Source organism: Phodopus roborovskii, unplaced genomic scaffold (assembly GCF_943737965.1).
Source record: "Phodopus roborovskii unplaced genomic scaffold, PHOROB, whole genome shotgun sequence".
Taxonomy (NCBI): domain Eukaryota; kingdom Metazoa; phylum Chordata; class Mammalia; order Rodentia; family Cricetidae; genus Phodopus; species Phodopus roborovskii.
The window spans coordinates 1149010-1163683 of record NW_026126560.1 but is presented as its reverse complement, the minus strand read 5'-3'; the positions used below and the strand labels follow the sequence as shown (position 1 = coordinate 1163683).

The 14674-nt window shown below is 47.8% G+C and overlaps 1 protein-coding gene across 1 annotated transcript; it reads left to right on the top strand.

Moving 5' to 3' along the window:
* The first annotated feature begins 1204 nt into the window (after positions 1-1204).
* Ccl22 (C-C motif chemokine ligand 22) lies at positions 1205-7231 on the top strand. Its single transcript, XM_051201974.1, has 3 exons — positions 1205-1291; positions 2389-2512; positions 5715-7231. Exons 1-3 carry the CDS (start codon positions 1219-1221, stop codon positions 5794-5796), a joined length of 279 nt encoding a protein of 92 aa, XP_051057931.1. The 5' UTR covers positions 1205-1218; the 3' UTR covers positions 5797-7231.
* The last annotated feature ends 7443 nt before the right edge of the window (positions 7232-14674 follow it).

Here is a 14674-nt window from a genome sequence, read left to right as displayed (position 1 = left end):
AGGTTACTTACAGGAATATGGGTGAGGGGTTCCTAACAGGAGCAAAATGACTCAAAGACAGCTGCATCACCAAAGCCCACCCCGGCACAGTGGGAACCTGGCGAACACAGACAGCAGCAGGCAGCTCAACAGGTTGAAGGGATTGGCTCTCCTGCACTTATAAGAAGGCAGTCTCCTGCTGGCTCCTCTTGGACCACATTCCAGGTTACTTGGGAGAATGAAGTCCTGAGGATGGGCTTACTAAACAAGTGACATTTCAAAGGGCTCCTGATGTTTGAGTAGGAGTTTCTGCAGTAGAGAAGTAGAAAGTGGAAATCTAGTCAGGGTCAGCCACATAACCTCTTTGAGGAACTGTTGTTAGTGTGGTGTGGTCTCTCTGGCTGTGGGGAATTGTTTCAGATAAGTGGCCATGAAGGTTCTAGTCAGGTGTCTGGGTTTGGCCCCCAGGTGAATGGGGAGTCCCAGTAGGAAAGGGCCACGAGACCTTCCGAGTCTGCACACTCACTCAGGCCGGCCGCAGCGTGGGCAGGGGAATCTGCTGGTGTCCACGCAGGCAGTGGAGCTGGATGGGACTGGGGACACGGGGCTGTATCTAAAGCAGGTAAATCAGTGGGACCACAGGAGGGGGAGATGAGGCGGGCAAGGAAAGCCTGAGAAGGTTCAGATTCTGTGAAAGCTGAGGAGCAGCCCCCTCTGAGTCAGGTGAGTTTTCTGAGAAGCCCTAGAAAAGTCACATTATGGCAAGAAGCCTGACTCAAGGGACTCATGGGCCTCTACCTTTGAAAGGGGTGCGGATGCCCGGTCTTGAGGCATGAAGAAGGCCGCAACTCCAGGCAGTGTGTGCTGTCTGTGTGTCAACAGCCACTGAGGTGGGCAGTGCCGGCTTCGCCTGGCTCCCCATCTCTACCAAGAGAAGTCCCTCTCCAAGACCCCTAACGACATGGCTGAGGTCATAGGGCAAGCAGCCTCTGGAGAGCACCACTGAGGGGACTTTACAAGTCTCTGGAGACCCACAGTTTGGGAGAGTGGCAGTCCCCTCTGAGTAGTTCCCCGCCTTTGGATCCTCCCATCTGGGGAAGTAGGACTTCTTCTTTTAGGGCATGAATGTCAGGCTTGGTGATGACTAAGAGATGTCAGAACCAGTGGGTGGAGAGAGCACTTAAGTACCAGGACTCCCTGTCCCCTGGCCATTACACACCTGGTGAGGATAGATACAGCATGGCCAGCCTGCGGATTCTGCTTCTCGTGGCTCTCATCTTTCTTGCTGTGGAACTTCAGACATCGGATGCAGGTGAGGCTGGAGAGTAGGCAGGTAGACACTAGAGTGTCTGTTGGGAAAGAGTCCCAGAGTGATTCTGCAGTTGGCTCTCGTGGCCTTGGGCTACCTCTGGTGCTTCCCTGGACTAGCACTACTACTTCTAAATGGGCCATACCATTTATAAACTGATATACCCATTTATAAACAGGGTACCTAGAAAGGCTTGGCTTTTAGGATCTGCCTCAGTTGGTTTGGGGGTTGTGGTATGGAAGGCCTGGGGATCCTACTGCCCAGACAGCTCAGGCATAGGGGCTCTTGAAAAATGGATACAGGGTCCACAAGGCATCAGGTTTGAGCTGGGGAAGGTAGAGACTCTCTTAGAAAGCTGTCCTGCCATCCCAACACCCAAGGTTTGCTCTGGAGCCTGCGGTTGACACAGGTCCTACCCCTCCTTTCCATCATGCTATCAACACCCCTGCTTTGGGATGGGCAGGAGTGCTGAGGCAACTACCAGCCAGTTGTTGCTCACAGTATCAAGTTTCTGGAGAGCCTCCGCGTAGCAAAATCCTATGGAACTGGTTTTCTTTCATGGGTCTTGGAAATGACAGCAAATGTCACTCAGGGACAGAATGGGGCTCGAACCAGGTCTGTGCTGTTACTGTCATCTGTCTAAGCCTTGATCTGACTCTGCTAGGGTCTCACTGTGACTGTGGATGCTTGCCTTCCCCTTTGTGCCTCATCGGGGCACAAAGAAGAGGAAGATATTTCTAATTCTGTGTTGCATGTGTGAGGTTGGTGGGTCTGGAGTAGGGCCGAGCATCCGACAAGCACCTGGGAAGCTGGTGTTACAGTCCACTCACTGATCCAAGGTGAACATTGGAGCTCCCTCTGGCTCAGAGGTTCAGGACCCTCATTTAGAAGCCTGTTGGTGCGCAGTCATTCTGAATCCATTTCCTGGAGCTGACTGCCCCAGAGTGTAGATATTGGGGCCTTAGTGACATCTCTGTATGAGGCCGAAAAGATATCCATCGGTGTGGAAGAGAACCTTTCCCTATAGGTCAGTCTTCGATCAGGGCTGGGGCTCACCTCTCTGCGCTCCAGCTAACATGCCCTGGGCACCCCTCCACCAGGTCCCTATGGTGCTAATGTGGAAGACAGCATCTGCTGCCAGGACTACATCCGTTACCCGCTGCCGCCACGTGTAGTGAAGGAGTTCTTCTGGACCTCAAAGTCCTGCCGCAAGCCTGGCGTAGTGTGAGTGGGGAGCTGGGCTACAGGGCTTTGGAGGAGGGGCCTGACAGATGTGGCTCAAGAGTAGGCAGGATGTATTGAACTCCAATGAAAGGAGGCTTGGCTGGATGGGATGGTTCAGGCAGGCTTGGGAGCTCTGAACTCCAAAAAGGATGGTATCATTCAGCAAAAAAATGATTGTTGAACACTGTAACATTCCAGGCTTGAGGACGGCAGCTGAATAGATGGCTACCACCCCAGCATGGCATGGACATGTGAGCAGTACATAGCCACAGACTGTTGGTGGTGAGAAGTAGTGTGGGTATAGGGATACAAACAGCATGCCTAGAGTCACTCCCTGCTGAGACAGTCTGGGGCCTCCCAGTCCCCTGGGTTTCTTCCAGGTAGCCATTTTGGTCTATGCTAACAACTATAGATGGCTGCCCATGTGCCAAGCTATTCTGAGTACCATCTTTGTGACTCAGTCTTTGAAGCGATTCTACGTTGAGGTTAGCCCATTTCATAGGTGAGACCCAAGCTTAGCAAAGGGAAGGGACAAAGGCTCAGCAAACAGAAAAGGACCCAGGTTCAGGAAAGATAAGAGGACTTGGGCTCAGCAGAGGAATGGAAGCAGGCTCAGTAAAGAGCTTGGGGCAAGGTTTCCCAGGCTGCAGCAGGAGCTCCTGTGTCCAGGAAGGAGTTTTCTCTTGTAATTCTCTGTTCTGTAACCCAAATTTCTCCACCTTTTGTTCTGTGGTAGCCCATCTGGCTGCTTCTAACCCCTCAGAGTCTGCTTCCAGCCCATCACCTATTGGATGGTTCTTGCATTTGGGGTCATCCCCACCCCTTGGGCTCTATGTCCTCGCTCCTTCCTCCCATAGCTGACTCCATCTCTTTTAAGTCTCTTTTTTATTAATTTATTTTTTACATTCCAATCCCAGTTCCCTCTCCCTCCTCTCCTCCCACTGACCCCCCCCCCGCACTCCACCTCCTATCTGCTCCTTGGAAAGGGTAAGACCTCCCCTAGGAAGTGTACTAAGTCTGTCCCATCATCTCACTGAGGCAGGATCAAGGCACCTCTCTACCCCGCAGACCCCTGTGTCTAGGCTGAGCAAGCTATCTCTTCATATAGAATGGGCTCCACTAAGTCAGTTTGTGCATTAGTGTTAGATCTTGAGCCAGTGGCCTCATACATTGTCCCAGTCACTCCACTGTCACCTATATTAAGGGAGTCTAGTTTGGTCTTATGCAGGTTCCCCATTTGTCAGGCCTCTGACTCCATCTCTTACAGGTGTCTGCTGGAGAAGTGTGGAGCAGGATCCCCCCCAAAGCTCTAGCCTCTTCAGGGTTGAGACTGTTTCCCATCACTTCAGTGGAGCCATGACCCCCTGTTTCCCAAGTGTGTGTGCTGGGATGAGGCACATAACCCTTAGCTAGAAACAGCCCTGTGCAGCAATCACAGTCTGTCTGGTGTCCTTGCACACTGAGGAGGTGGCCCGAGCTTACGGGTCTCTTCAGCATCACAGGGCAGCTACAGCAGGTGGAAGTCACAGAACTCTGGCCTGTAACACAGGAGATGCTCAGTGAAGGACGACTTTAGTGATCCTTTGACTCTGAGCCTGAAGGGACTCTATAAAGAAAACAGCTTGACAGATGGGGAGATGGACACACAGGGAGGGACCAGCCTGGTATAAGATGCCCAAGAAGCCATGCTCAGGCTGGCTTCTTTAATCCCAGCACTCTGGAGGCAGATACAGGTAGTTATCTGTGAATTCAAGGCTAGTTTAGACTATAGAATGACTTCCAGGACAATCAGGGAGAGACCCTGTCTCAAAAAAAATAAAAAAAGCTGAGCTCAGTGTTGCTGTTGTCTTCGGGCTCTGTGGTACAGGGCATGTCAGGGATGTGGGGCATCAGCAGCTCGCAGCTGTCAGCTGTATGGCAGGACTATTGGGATGCAGCTATGGAACAGGAGCAGAGGCCCCACAACAAGCCAGCCTGTACCCACCTTGCCAACCACAGCTTCAGCGCCTATGCCTAATACTTGCTGCAGCTGGACAGGGCAGGAGCCTTGGGCCACAGGCTTGTTGGGTGTCTGAGTTTCTTTGCTAATTGTTGTGGTAAAATACTCTGACAAGCACAGCTTAGGGGAGGAAGGGTGTGTTTTAGCTCACAGTTCAAGGTTAGGGCTGTTGGGGCAGGGAAATCCAGGTGGCAGGACCCAGAAGCAGCTGGCCACATCTCATCCACAGTCAGGAAACAGAGGGATGAATGGAAATTCTCAGCTTGTGTCTCTATGATATCCAGGCTCTAATGCCCAAGGGAGAGCCCCACACACAATCAAGATGGGTCTTCTCACATCACTTAAAATAAGATATCCCCAGGGGCATGCCCAGAGGTCTCCAAAGTGATCCAGACGCTGTCAACTGATGGTTGACTCTTCCATCACCACAGGAAAACCTATTTCTCCACCAGGTGCTCTAGGACTCTCAAAGAGGCCTGGAAGGGATGTTCTTTAAAGTCACAGCCCACCCCCACCCCACACGTGTTTTTACTCCTTCTTCTATTCAGCCAAACTTCCTATCATCTGTGGGTAGGACAGGGATACATGGAGTTGTTGCAAGAATTAAGGAAGCCATTGTATAAGGGGATGGGGAAATTGCTCAGTCAGGAAAGTGCTTGCTGAGCAAGTGCAAAGACCCAAATTCAGATGAGGGAGCATGTGCCTGTAACCCAGTGCTGGGGAGGAGGAGACAGGAATATTCTGGGCCTTTCTGCCCAGGCAATCTAGCTGAATAGAACTTCAAGTTCAGTGAACTTTATTTAAAAATGAGATGGATAGCAAGTGAGGGAGACACTCTATGTTAACCTCTGGTCTTTACATGCCTGTGCACATATATCACACACACACACACACACACACACACACACACACACGAGACAAAAACAAAAAGTCGAGTTCATCTTCTGACACAATTATATAGCACCTACTGTGTGCTCTAGCCCCTGTCTGTCAGAATGTACAATCACAGTTTCATCAAAATCTCACACAGCTGGGCAAAACTGTCACCCCATTTTACAGATGTGGAAACCAGGGCTCGGAGAAGTTAACTGACTTACTAACAAGGAGCAAAGCTAGAATCCTGTCCAGACAGGCCAGCTCCAGAGTCTGTCCTTGTGGTTACTAGCCCACGAATGCTTACTTACTCCCTGACGTCTCTTCCAGTTTGATAACCCTCAAGAACCGCGATATCTGTGCCGACCCCAGGCTGCTTTGGGTGAAGAGGATTCTCCGTAAGCTGGCCTAGTGAGGAGGGCCTGGTGGCCATGGGCGTGACCACTCCAGGAAGGCCCAGCAAGCCCTATCCTACTGCCATCCCAGCGAGAGCCTTGCCAACAATGCTGCCTTCGCTCACCACCGTGCCCTGGGCTGTCACTCCGTCAGGCCTCTTGTCCCTCCATCTCCCCTCCATCCCATCTTACCCATCCTCTTCCAACATGGCAGCTGAGGGAGCACATTCAGGCCCTCCCTCTCCCAGCATCCCCTCCACACTGCTTTAGGTGAGGCCACGCCCCTTGCTTTGGTGTCCTGGTCCTGCAGATCTCTCCCCAGCCCAAGGAAGACCCAATTGCACCTCCTGTGAGGTTGCTGATACTCAGAATGTTATTCCTGCCACTGGTACTCGTCCAGTGCCACGCAACTCCCAGGCTTCAATCAGTCCCAGTGGGCACCCACCTAGCCTCTACCTTCTCTCTGTAGAATTCTCAGGGATTCATGCTTGTCCACCAGGCCTTGGAGTTAGGCCAAGGTCCCTACCAGAGCTCCTCCTGTCTCTTGGTCTCCAGTGTGGGGCAAGGAGCACTGGGCCATGGGGCAGGGAGCACAGAGCATGGGTCATAATCAGAATTGTAAAAGGAGCTGCAGACTCCATCAATAGAAGTAATATTTCCCCCATCCCTAGATACAGGAGTCTCGATACACAGAGTCTCGAGCTGTTAGAAAAGGGCTATGTAAGTCAACTGTGAAACCATAAATTTACCAGGAATTGCCTTCCATCCCTCTTTAACCATATGTTGGGTCTTTTACTTTTTCTTCCTCACTCTTCTTCTCCCGACTACTTGACTGAACCGCTGATAATCAAATTTGTGCTATGGTGTCAGTGACTACCATGGCTTGGTATTATAAGCTGTAGTTATATTTATATAGGAAAAGAGGATAAATATGTAGGAAGCCAAGTAGATGAATTGGAGAGTTTTAGGAACTGGGGTCAGGGAGGGCCATACATTCTTGTCCTCAGAAAGCAGCTGGCTGTGGTAACGTCAGTGGGTGGCATAGTTAAATTAAAGAGCTTGGTTGGGAATTATTCTTGGATAGTTGGGACCAGGCCAAAGATTTAAGATTCATTTGTGCTTCCCTGGGGACAGCAGTGTCCTGGGGGTGGGGGAATAAAGCTGCTTGCTCCTCTGGAGTGACTGGACTGTGTGACCCTGAAGACAGTGTGTTACCTCTCTGAGCCTCAGCTGGCAGAAGATGGGAACATGGAGGGCTTGATCCAAGCTATGGGGACTGACACTACCAGCCACAGCTGTGTCCAGGGCTCATGTCTCTCCAGAACCCAGGAGGAACATCTGTTGACCAGGAGCACCATTAGTGCTAGTCTGCCCACTGCCCATACGCAGAGCCTCAAGTGCCCTGAGACCCGCCTCCTCTCCTACTTCTGGGAAAATAAATGTTTACCAACATTTGTCTGCCTTAGTTCCTTGTCATCTGTGTCACTGTGAGATAGAATGGGCACTATGACCTGTGCCATTTAATGGAGAAGGTTTGGCATTTAAATATAAAGAGACTTGTATAAGGTCACCCTATGGGTGGATACAAGACTTGGGGGGGGCAGCTACACAAATATGAACAGAAAAGCCTGGAATTTGTCCCCAATGCCCCCACTGACTTGGTTGGTCATGCAGAAGATCACTGCTTCCTGCTGGGTTCAGAGCTAGGCATTGAATGTTCATTCAATAGAAGAGTTCTTTCTCATATAGGTATATCCAACATTTTGATCAATGGACAGCCTCCCAGATGGATATCCAGTGACCTACAGCCTTCCTTCTCCTGGTCCTGTCTTTCTTCAGGGTCTGAACCCCTCCATGGAAGAGAAGGGAGGCTTGTGGAATGGTGGGAGAGAGTGTGTGCCCATTATGCCATGTGTCCTTGGTAGGACTCAGTCACATGGGTATCCTGACAGCACAGGAAGCTGGGAGACAGAGTTAGGTAGTATGGGGGCTCCCTAGGGTTGACCTCCTCAATCCTTCACAGGCCCAGCCCCTCTTTTGGGTCCCCAGTGTCTTAAGGTTTCTATTGCTGTGAAGAGACACCATGAGACTGGCTTAGAGTTCAGAGGTTCAGTCCATTATTGCCATGGAGGAAAAGCAGGATAGCATGAGGCAGACATGAATGCTGGAGAGGTGGCTGAGAGTTCTGCATCTGGATAGGTATACAGCATGAAGAGAGAGAGAGACATTGGGCCTGGCTTGAACGTCTGAAACCTCAAAGCCCACCCTAAGTAACACACTTCCTCCAACAAGGACTCAATTTCCAATAATGCCACTTCTTATGCGTCTATGGGGGCATTTTCATTCAAACCACCACACTCCACTCCCTGGTCCCTATAGGCTTGTAGCAATGTCATAATGCAAGATGTGTTTAGTTCAACTTCAGAGTCTCCATCGTCTTTAACAGTCTCCTCACTGTCTGAAAGTCTAAAGTCCAAAGTATCTTGAGACTCATACAATTTCTTAGTTATCACGCCCCATAAAATCAAAATCAAAATGCAGATCACATGCTTCCAACATACAATGGCAGAGAATATACATTATCATTCCAAAAGGGAAGAGAGGCAGCATAGTGAGCAAGGAACTGGACCACAGCAAGACCAAAAACCAGCTGGGCAACCTAACTCTGCGTCTCCATGTCTGATGTCAAGACGCTCTTCAGATCTCCAACTCCTTTCGGCGTTGTTGACTGCAACACACTCTTTTCCCTTGGGCTGGTTCCACTTCCTGTTGGCAGCTCTCCTTGGCAGGTGTCCCATGACACTGGCATCTGCCACATCTTGGGGTCTCCAAGGAAATCCGGGCTTCACCTTCACAACTTCACACAATGGCTTCCCTAGGCATGCACACAGGGACACCTCTGACATATTCCTGGCCTCAGTGGCTTTTCTTAGTCAGAGAGAGAAATTCCATAGCCCCTTTCTTCCATCCTTGACTCTAAAGCCAGAATCATATACCAAGCTCTGCCTCTTGCTGGGGCTGCAACATGGCCCTCTCTCTCAAATAGTTTTTACCAGCTTTCTGTTTTCAGTGGTTTCCTTCAGTGCCTAAGCTTAGCTATCCTGAAACTGCATCTGTAGGGCAGGCAGGTCTCTGCATTTCAGGGCTCTTGCAGGCCTAAGGTTGGCAAACATGGCTCCAGCAGATCTTGCCCCCCCCAACCCCCTCTTCCTTCCTAAACTGTTAGATTACAGTCCTAAAGCTGGCCACCGAGTGGCTAAATAAAGCTACTTCCTTCTATGGAGACTGTCCACCAAAGTCCAGCTACCAAAGTATTGAAGTCCAGCAATCAAAAGCCACTTTTGGCTCACCTCATTAACATAGTCAATTAAAACATGGAGTTTTCCCCTTTATCTTTATAAACTGCCATTTATTGCCTACGAGCCAATGTCTGTCTCCTCTCTATCCAGGGGCAGTCTTTGTCCCTCCAGGACAATGATCCCATCACTCCTCCCCTGTTCCTTTTCCTTTCTTCCTGGTCCTCTGTCTCCTGTCTTTGTCTCTTATTCCCTGCCCTTGTCCCTCTGGGACAAATAAATCTCCTTTGTGTGAGAACTTGGTCTTGAGGCGTCCTGTACTGACTCCAGTCCTTTCACATCCTATCAACGAGGGTTCACTTCATGTCTGCCTCATGACTCTCCAGGCAGGAGTTGCAGATGCAAAGCACTTGCCACAATGAAGCATCTGGAAGGGCTCACATAAAGGACTCAGGCAGGTGTAGGGCTTCTGAGGGTGTACCAAGACTCTCTGCCCCAGAGCCTTGGTTCTCTCTGTGTGAGCAAGGAGGAAATCAGTATGCATCAGTGAGAATCTGACAAGACAAAAAGATTCCAGCCACCAGCCAAATCACAAAATAGACAAGGTGTCAGAGGCAACAGGAATGGAGACACAGCTCCATGCTGGTGCCCACAGCAGCCTGGAGAGTTCTCAGAGACCTCTACTCAGGTGAAAGCAGGGCCTTTCCTTTGCCACAGAAAAGGATCCCAGGACATTCAATGTGAAGCAGACTTAGAGTTTACTCACAGGCATTTTTTGAGATGGATTTTGAAGCAGGAGTTAATGGGGAGGAACTCAGGAGGAAAAAAGAAGCTGATTGCGTGGGTTGGGGGTTTCTCAAAGACAGCACTGCCATGTTGTCATTTAGTATCTACCAGCCTGGTGAGTTTTGAGGTTTTTATCTTCAAAGGGTTGTTAAGGAATCCAAATGGGACCCCAGGGTGGTTCCTGGGGAGCATGTGACAGGAAGACAATTGATAGGTCTCCTTCACTGTGGACAAAGTTAATGTTTGAGATTTCCCAAGAATGTCTGGGAATAGAATAGACACTTCTCCAGGTCACAAGCACCTGGGCCTCATGCTTGTTTGCTGCTGTGCTAACATACCATGTCTATTAGAAACACTATTTCTGTGTTGACTTCTTGTGCCAATGTTAACAGTGCTGGCTAGAGGCTTCAGCTAGACTCTAGAAGGAGACTCTCCTTTCCCTTCCCATGTCCTTTCACAATCTTCCCTGTCTCCTGGGACTTGAAGAGACCTTCCTCCACAGAAGACACTTGAATAGTCAAGAAAAAAATATGAAAATATGCATAACATCACCACTCATTAGAGAAACAGGAATAAAACCCACAGAAAATACAACAGAAAACCTAAAAGGTAACAAGTGTTGGAAAGAATGTGGAGAAATTTGAACTCCTGGGCACAAGTTCTCAGAGCACAGAATGCTGCAGCTGCTGTTGAAAACACTGGCTGTTCTTATAGATATCGAGTTGCTGCAGCCATGTGACCCCGCAGTGTTACCTGTGGATGATATGTATACATACCAACAAATCAAAAGCAGGGTGTCTAAGAGATAGCTATACATTCATGTTAACACTCTTTGCAGTTGTCAAAAGGTGGGCACAGCCTGAGCATCCACCAGCAGGGGAGTAGAAAGCAGATGTACACAGCCATGGTAGCAGCCAGCATTTACAGAGGGGGATTCTGACACACGCTATCACACGTGTGACCTGTGAGGACATTATACTAATGGAAATAAATTTGTCCAGTCACAAAGGGGTAAGTATTCTATTTTTCTGTTTGTAGGGGGATTTTTGTTGTTGTTTACCCTTTTTTTTTTTTTTTTGACAGCCCTCACCCACCCTCACCCCTGGTGGTGACTGAACCAAGGGCTCCATTCTTGCAAGGTTTGTGCTCTATACCAGACCAAGAAGGCCCTAAGAGGAGTCAAAAACTCAGGGTGTGGTTAATCTCAGGACAGAAAGTAATGAATTAATATAAAGAATCAATGAAGCAAAGAGTTGGTTCTTTAAAAGGACAAGACCGACAAACCCTCAGCCAATTAACCAGAAGAAAGGTGAGGAAGCCCCGAATGTACAAAGTCAGAAACGGGGAAAGGAGACACCACATGACAGAAGAGATCAGAAAGTCATCAGGGCATGTTTTAAGATTTAAATGAGTGCCACTCATTTAGACTGGAAGATCTAACAGAAGTATATGACTCTCTAGAGCAATGGCTCTCAAACTTCCTAAGACTGTGACTCTTTAAAACAGTTCCTCACGTGGTGACAACCCAACGTAGAATTGTTTTGTTACTTCTTCATAACTGTAATTGTGCTACTATTATGAATCATAATGAGAATATCTGGTATACAGGATATCTGATATGTGACCCCTGTGAAAGAGTTGTTTGTACCCCAAAGGGGTCACGACTCATAGGTTGAGAACCACTTTTCTAGATAATTATGATTGTGGTGTTTGGAAAGAAAATGGCCCCCATAGGCCCATAGGGAGTGGCACTATTAGGAGGTGTGGCTTTGTTGGAGTAGGTGTAGCCTTGTTGGAGGAAATGTGTCACTGTTGTGATGGGCTTTGAGGCCTCATATATGCTCAAGTTATGTCCAGTATGGCACTCAGTCTCCTTCTGCTGCCTTCAGAACAAGATGCAGAACTCTCAGCTCCTCTCTAGCAACATGTCTGCCTGCATGCAGCTGTGATCATCGCCATGATGATAATGGACTGAACCTCTGAAATTGTAATTGAGCCCCAATTAAATGTTTTCCTTGTAAGAGTTGCCACTGTCTCTACACAGCAGTAGAAACTCCAAGATAATTACCTACCAAAGTTAAACAGACCTATGACAAGCAACATGATTGTACTAATAATTTTTAAAAATCTCCCAATTGAGAAGAGGTCTGGGCTAGGTGACTCTAATACAGAATTCTACCATGTCTTCGAAAAGAAGAATGAAGAGCAGCATCGAGCTATTTCACAAAACTGAAAGGAAGAGGGCCGGTAAACGACTCACCAGATAAAGGTCCTTGCTGTGTAAGCCTGGCGATCTTAGTGTGGCTCCTGGAATCTACATAAAGGTGAGAAGAGAGAAGTTAAAAAGTTGTCCTCTTGTTTCTATGCTTGCCCACACCCCATGCTAATAAATAAATAAGTAAGATTTTAAAAATAGGAAAGAAACACTTACAAATTCTTTTTAGGAAGCCAGTTTTATTTAGATGCCAAAACCAGATAAATACACAACAAACAGAAAATTATAGGCCCAATCTTCCCAATGAAGATAGAAAAAAAAATTCTCAATAAAGTACAAACCCAATTCAGTGTCACATCAAAAAGATCATCCACTCTGATCAAGGTGGCTTCATTCCAGGCATGCAAGAGCAATTCCACACACAGCAGTCACTAAATAAAACTCATCACATGAATGGACTAAAGATGAGAATCATGGTTACCTCAACAGAGCCTGAAAAGGCCTTTCATAAACTCCAACATCCCTCCAAAATAAAGCCCTAAAGGGGCTAGGAATAGAGAAAATGTGTTTTAAAATGATAGGCTCTACCTGAAACGTCTCTTTCTGCTATCATGACAAATGGAAGAAAAGAAACCCAAAGCATTCCCCACTAAGATCAGAAACAAGACAGAGGTGTCCACGCTTACTTCTATCCAATATAGTGTTTGAAGTCTTAGCTATAGCAATAAAACAAGAAAAAGAAGTAAAAGGGACATAAATAGGAAAGAAAAAGTCAAAGTATCCATATTTGCAGATGATGTGATTCTGTGTATCAGAGACTCCAAAGACTCCACAGAAAACTCTTAGATCTTACAGATATTTTCAACAAAATGGCAGGTTACAAAATTAACACTCCCCAAATCACTAACCTTCCTAACTATCAAAGACAGACACACTGAACAGCCAGGCCAACAATTCCATCCACAATTGCCTCTAAGAGGGAGGAGGGAGCTGGAGGACCACCTAGAGGTTAAGAGCACTTGCTACATTTGCAGAGGACCAGAGTTTGAGTCCTGAAGGGTCTCTAGCAGGCCAGAGCATGGCAAACATGGCGTGCCTTGCCTTTCCCCCATTCCCTCTTCCTTGCTAAAAAACCATCAGGTTACATTCTTTTTTTTTTTTTTTGAGACAGGGTTCCTCTGTGGCTTTGGAGATTGTCCTGGAACTCACAGAGATCCTCCTGAGTGCTGGGAATAAAGGTGTGTGCCACCCCCATTCGGTTTAGGTTACATTCTTAAAGCTAGCCACCAAGGTCTATTCCCTCATTTGGCCATGTCCTCCTCCTGAAGGTGAACACCAAGGTCCAGCTATCAAAATATTGAAGCCCACAATCAATAGACCCCCTTTGACTATCCTAATTAACATGCCCAATCAAAATTAAACACCTCATCCTAGCACAGGGTTTCCCCTTTTTCCTGTATTAACTGCCACCTGCCTACAGGTCACATCTGTCTCCTCTCTGTCCAGAGGCAGTCCTTTGTCCCTCTAGGGCAAATCTCCCTTCCCCCACTTCCCTTGTCCCTTTTCCCTTCTCCTTTGTCTTCTATCTCATGTCCGAGTCTCTTATGTGTCCCTCTGGGACAAGTAAATCTCCTTTGTGCTGAGAACTTGGTCTTGGTATGTCCTGTGCTAACTTCAAGGTCCTTTTGGGTCCCAGCACCTATGCTGGGTGGGTAAGCCACCTATAACTCTAATTCTCTGGGATCTGATGCCCACTTTGGGCTTCTGAGAGTACAGGTACACATGCACTTACCTATACAGGGCCTTGATTTTTTAAAAAGTTAAACAACAAGAAACCATCAACCTCAGCTTGATGTGGTGGCCCACACCCATAATCCCAGCACTCAGGAAGAGGAAGCAGGTGGTCTACAAAGTAAGTTCTAAGGTAGACAAATCTACATGGAGAACACTGAACTGAAAAACCAAATAAAATCAAACAACTGCCAGGCATGGTGGTGCACTCAGCACTCAGAAGGAAAAGGCAGGCGGGTTTCTATGAGTTTGAGGCCAGCCTGGTCTACACTGTGGGTTCCAAGCCACTCAATGCTGCATAGCAAGACCCTGCCTCAAATAGATAAGCAAAAACAAAGAAGGAGCAAACCCAGTTAGAAAGAGGGTTGTGGAGCTGAAGAGAGTTCCTAAAAGAGCTACAAATGGTAAAGGAGGGCCTGTGAGATGGCTCAGAAGATAAAGGTGATTGCTGTATAAGCTTAGTGACCTGAATTCAAACCCTGGAACCTAAGTAAAGGTGGAAGGAGATACTGGCTTCACAGAACTGTCCTCTGACCTCCACATACAAGCTATGGCACATGTGTGTCTCCACCAAGCACACAGAGTTGCAACGGTAACAAATTATCAACTTTTAAAAAATATATAAAAATGCTTAGAAATACTTTTTAAAGATTTGTTATTTTATTTACATGTACGTGTGTGTGATAGAGCTAAGCTTGTGTTCAATGAGATACAGAGTTTAAAGAAAACCCTAAATGCTAGATGGAATAAAGAGAGTGATGACTTCAGGGCAAGACCCCATCCAACAAAGCTTCCAACTTGTGAAAA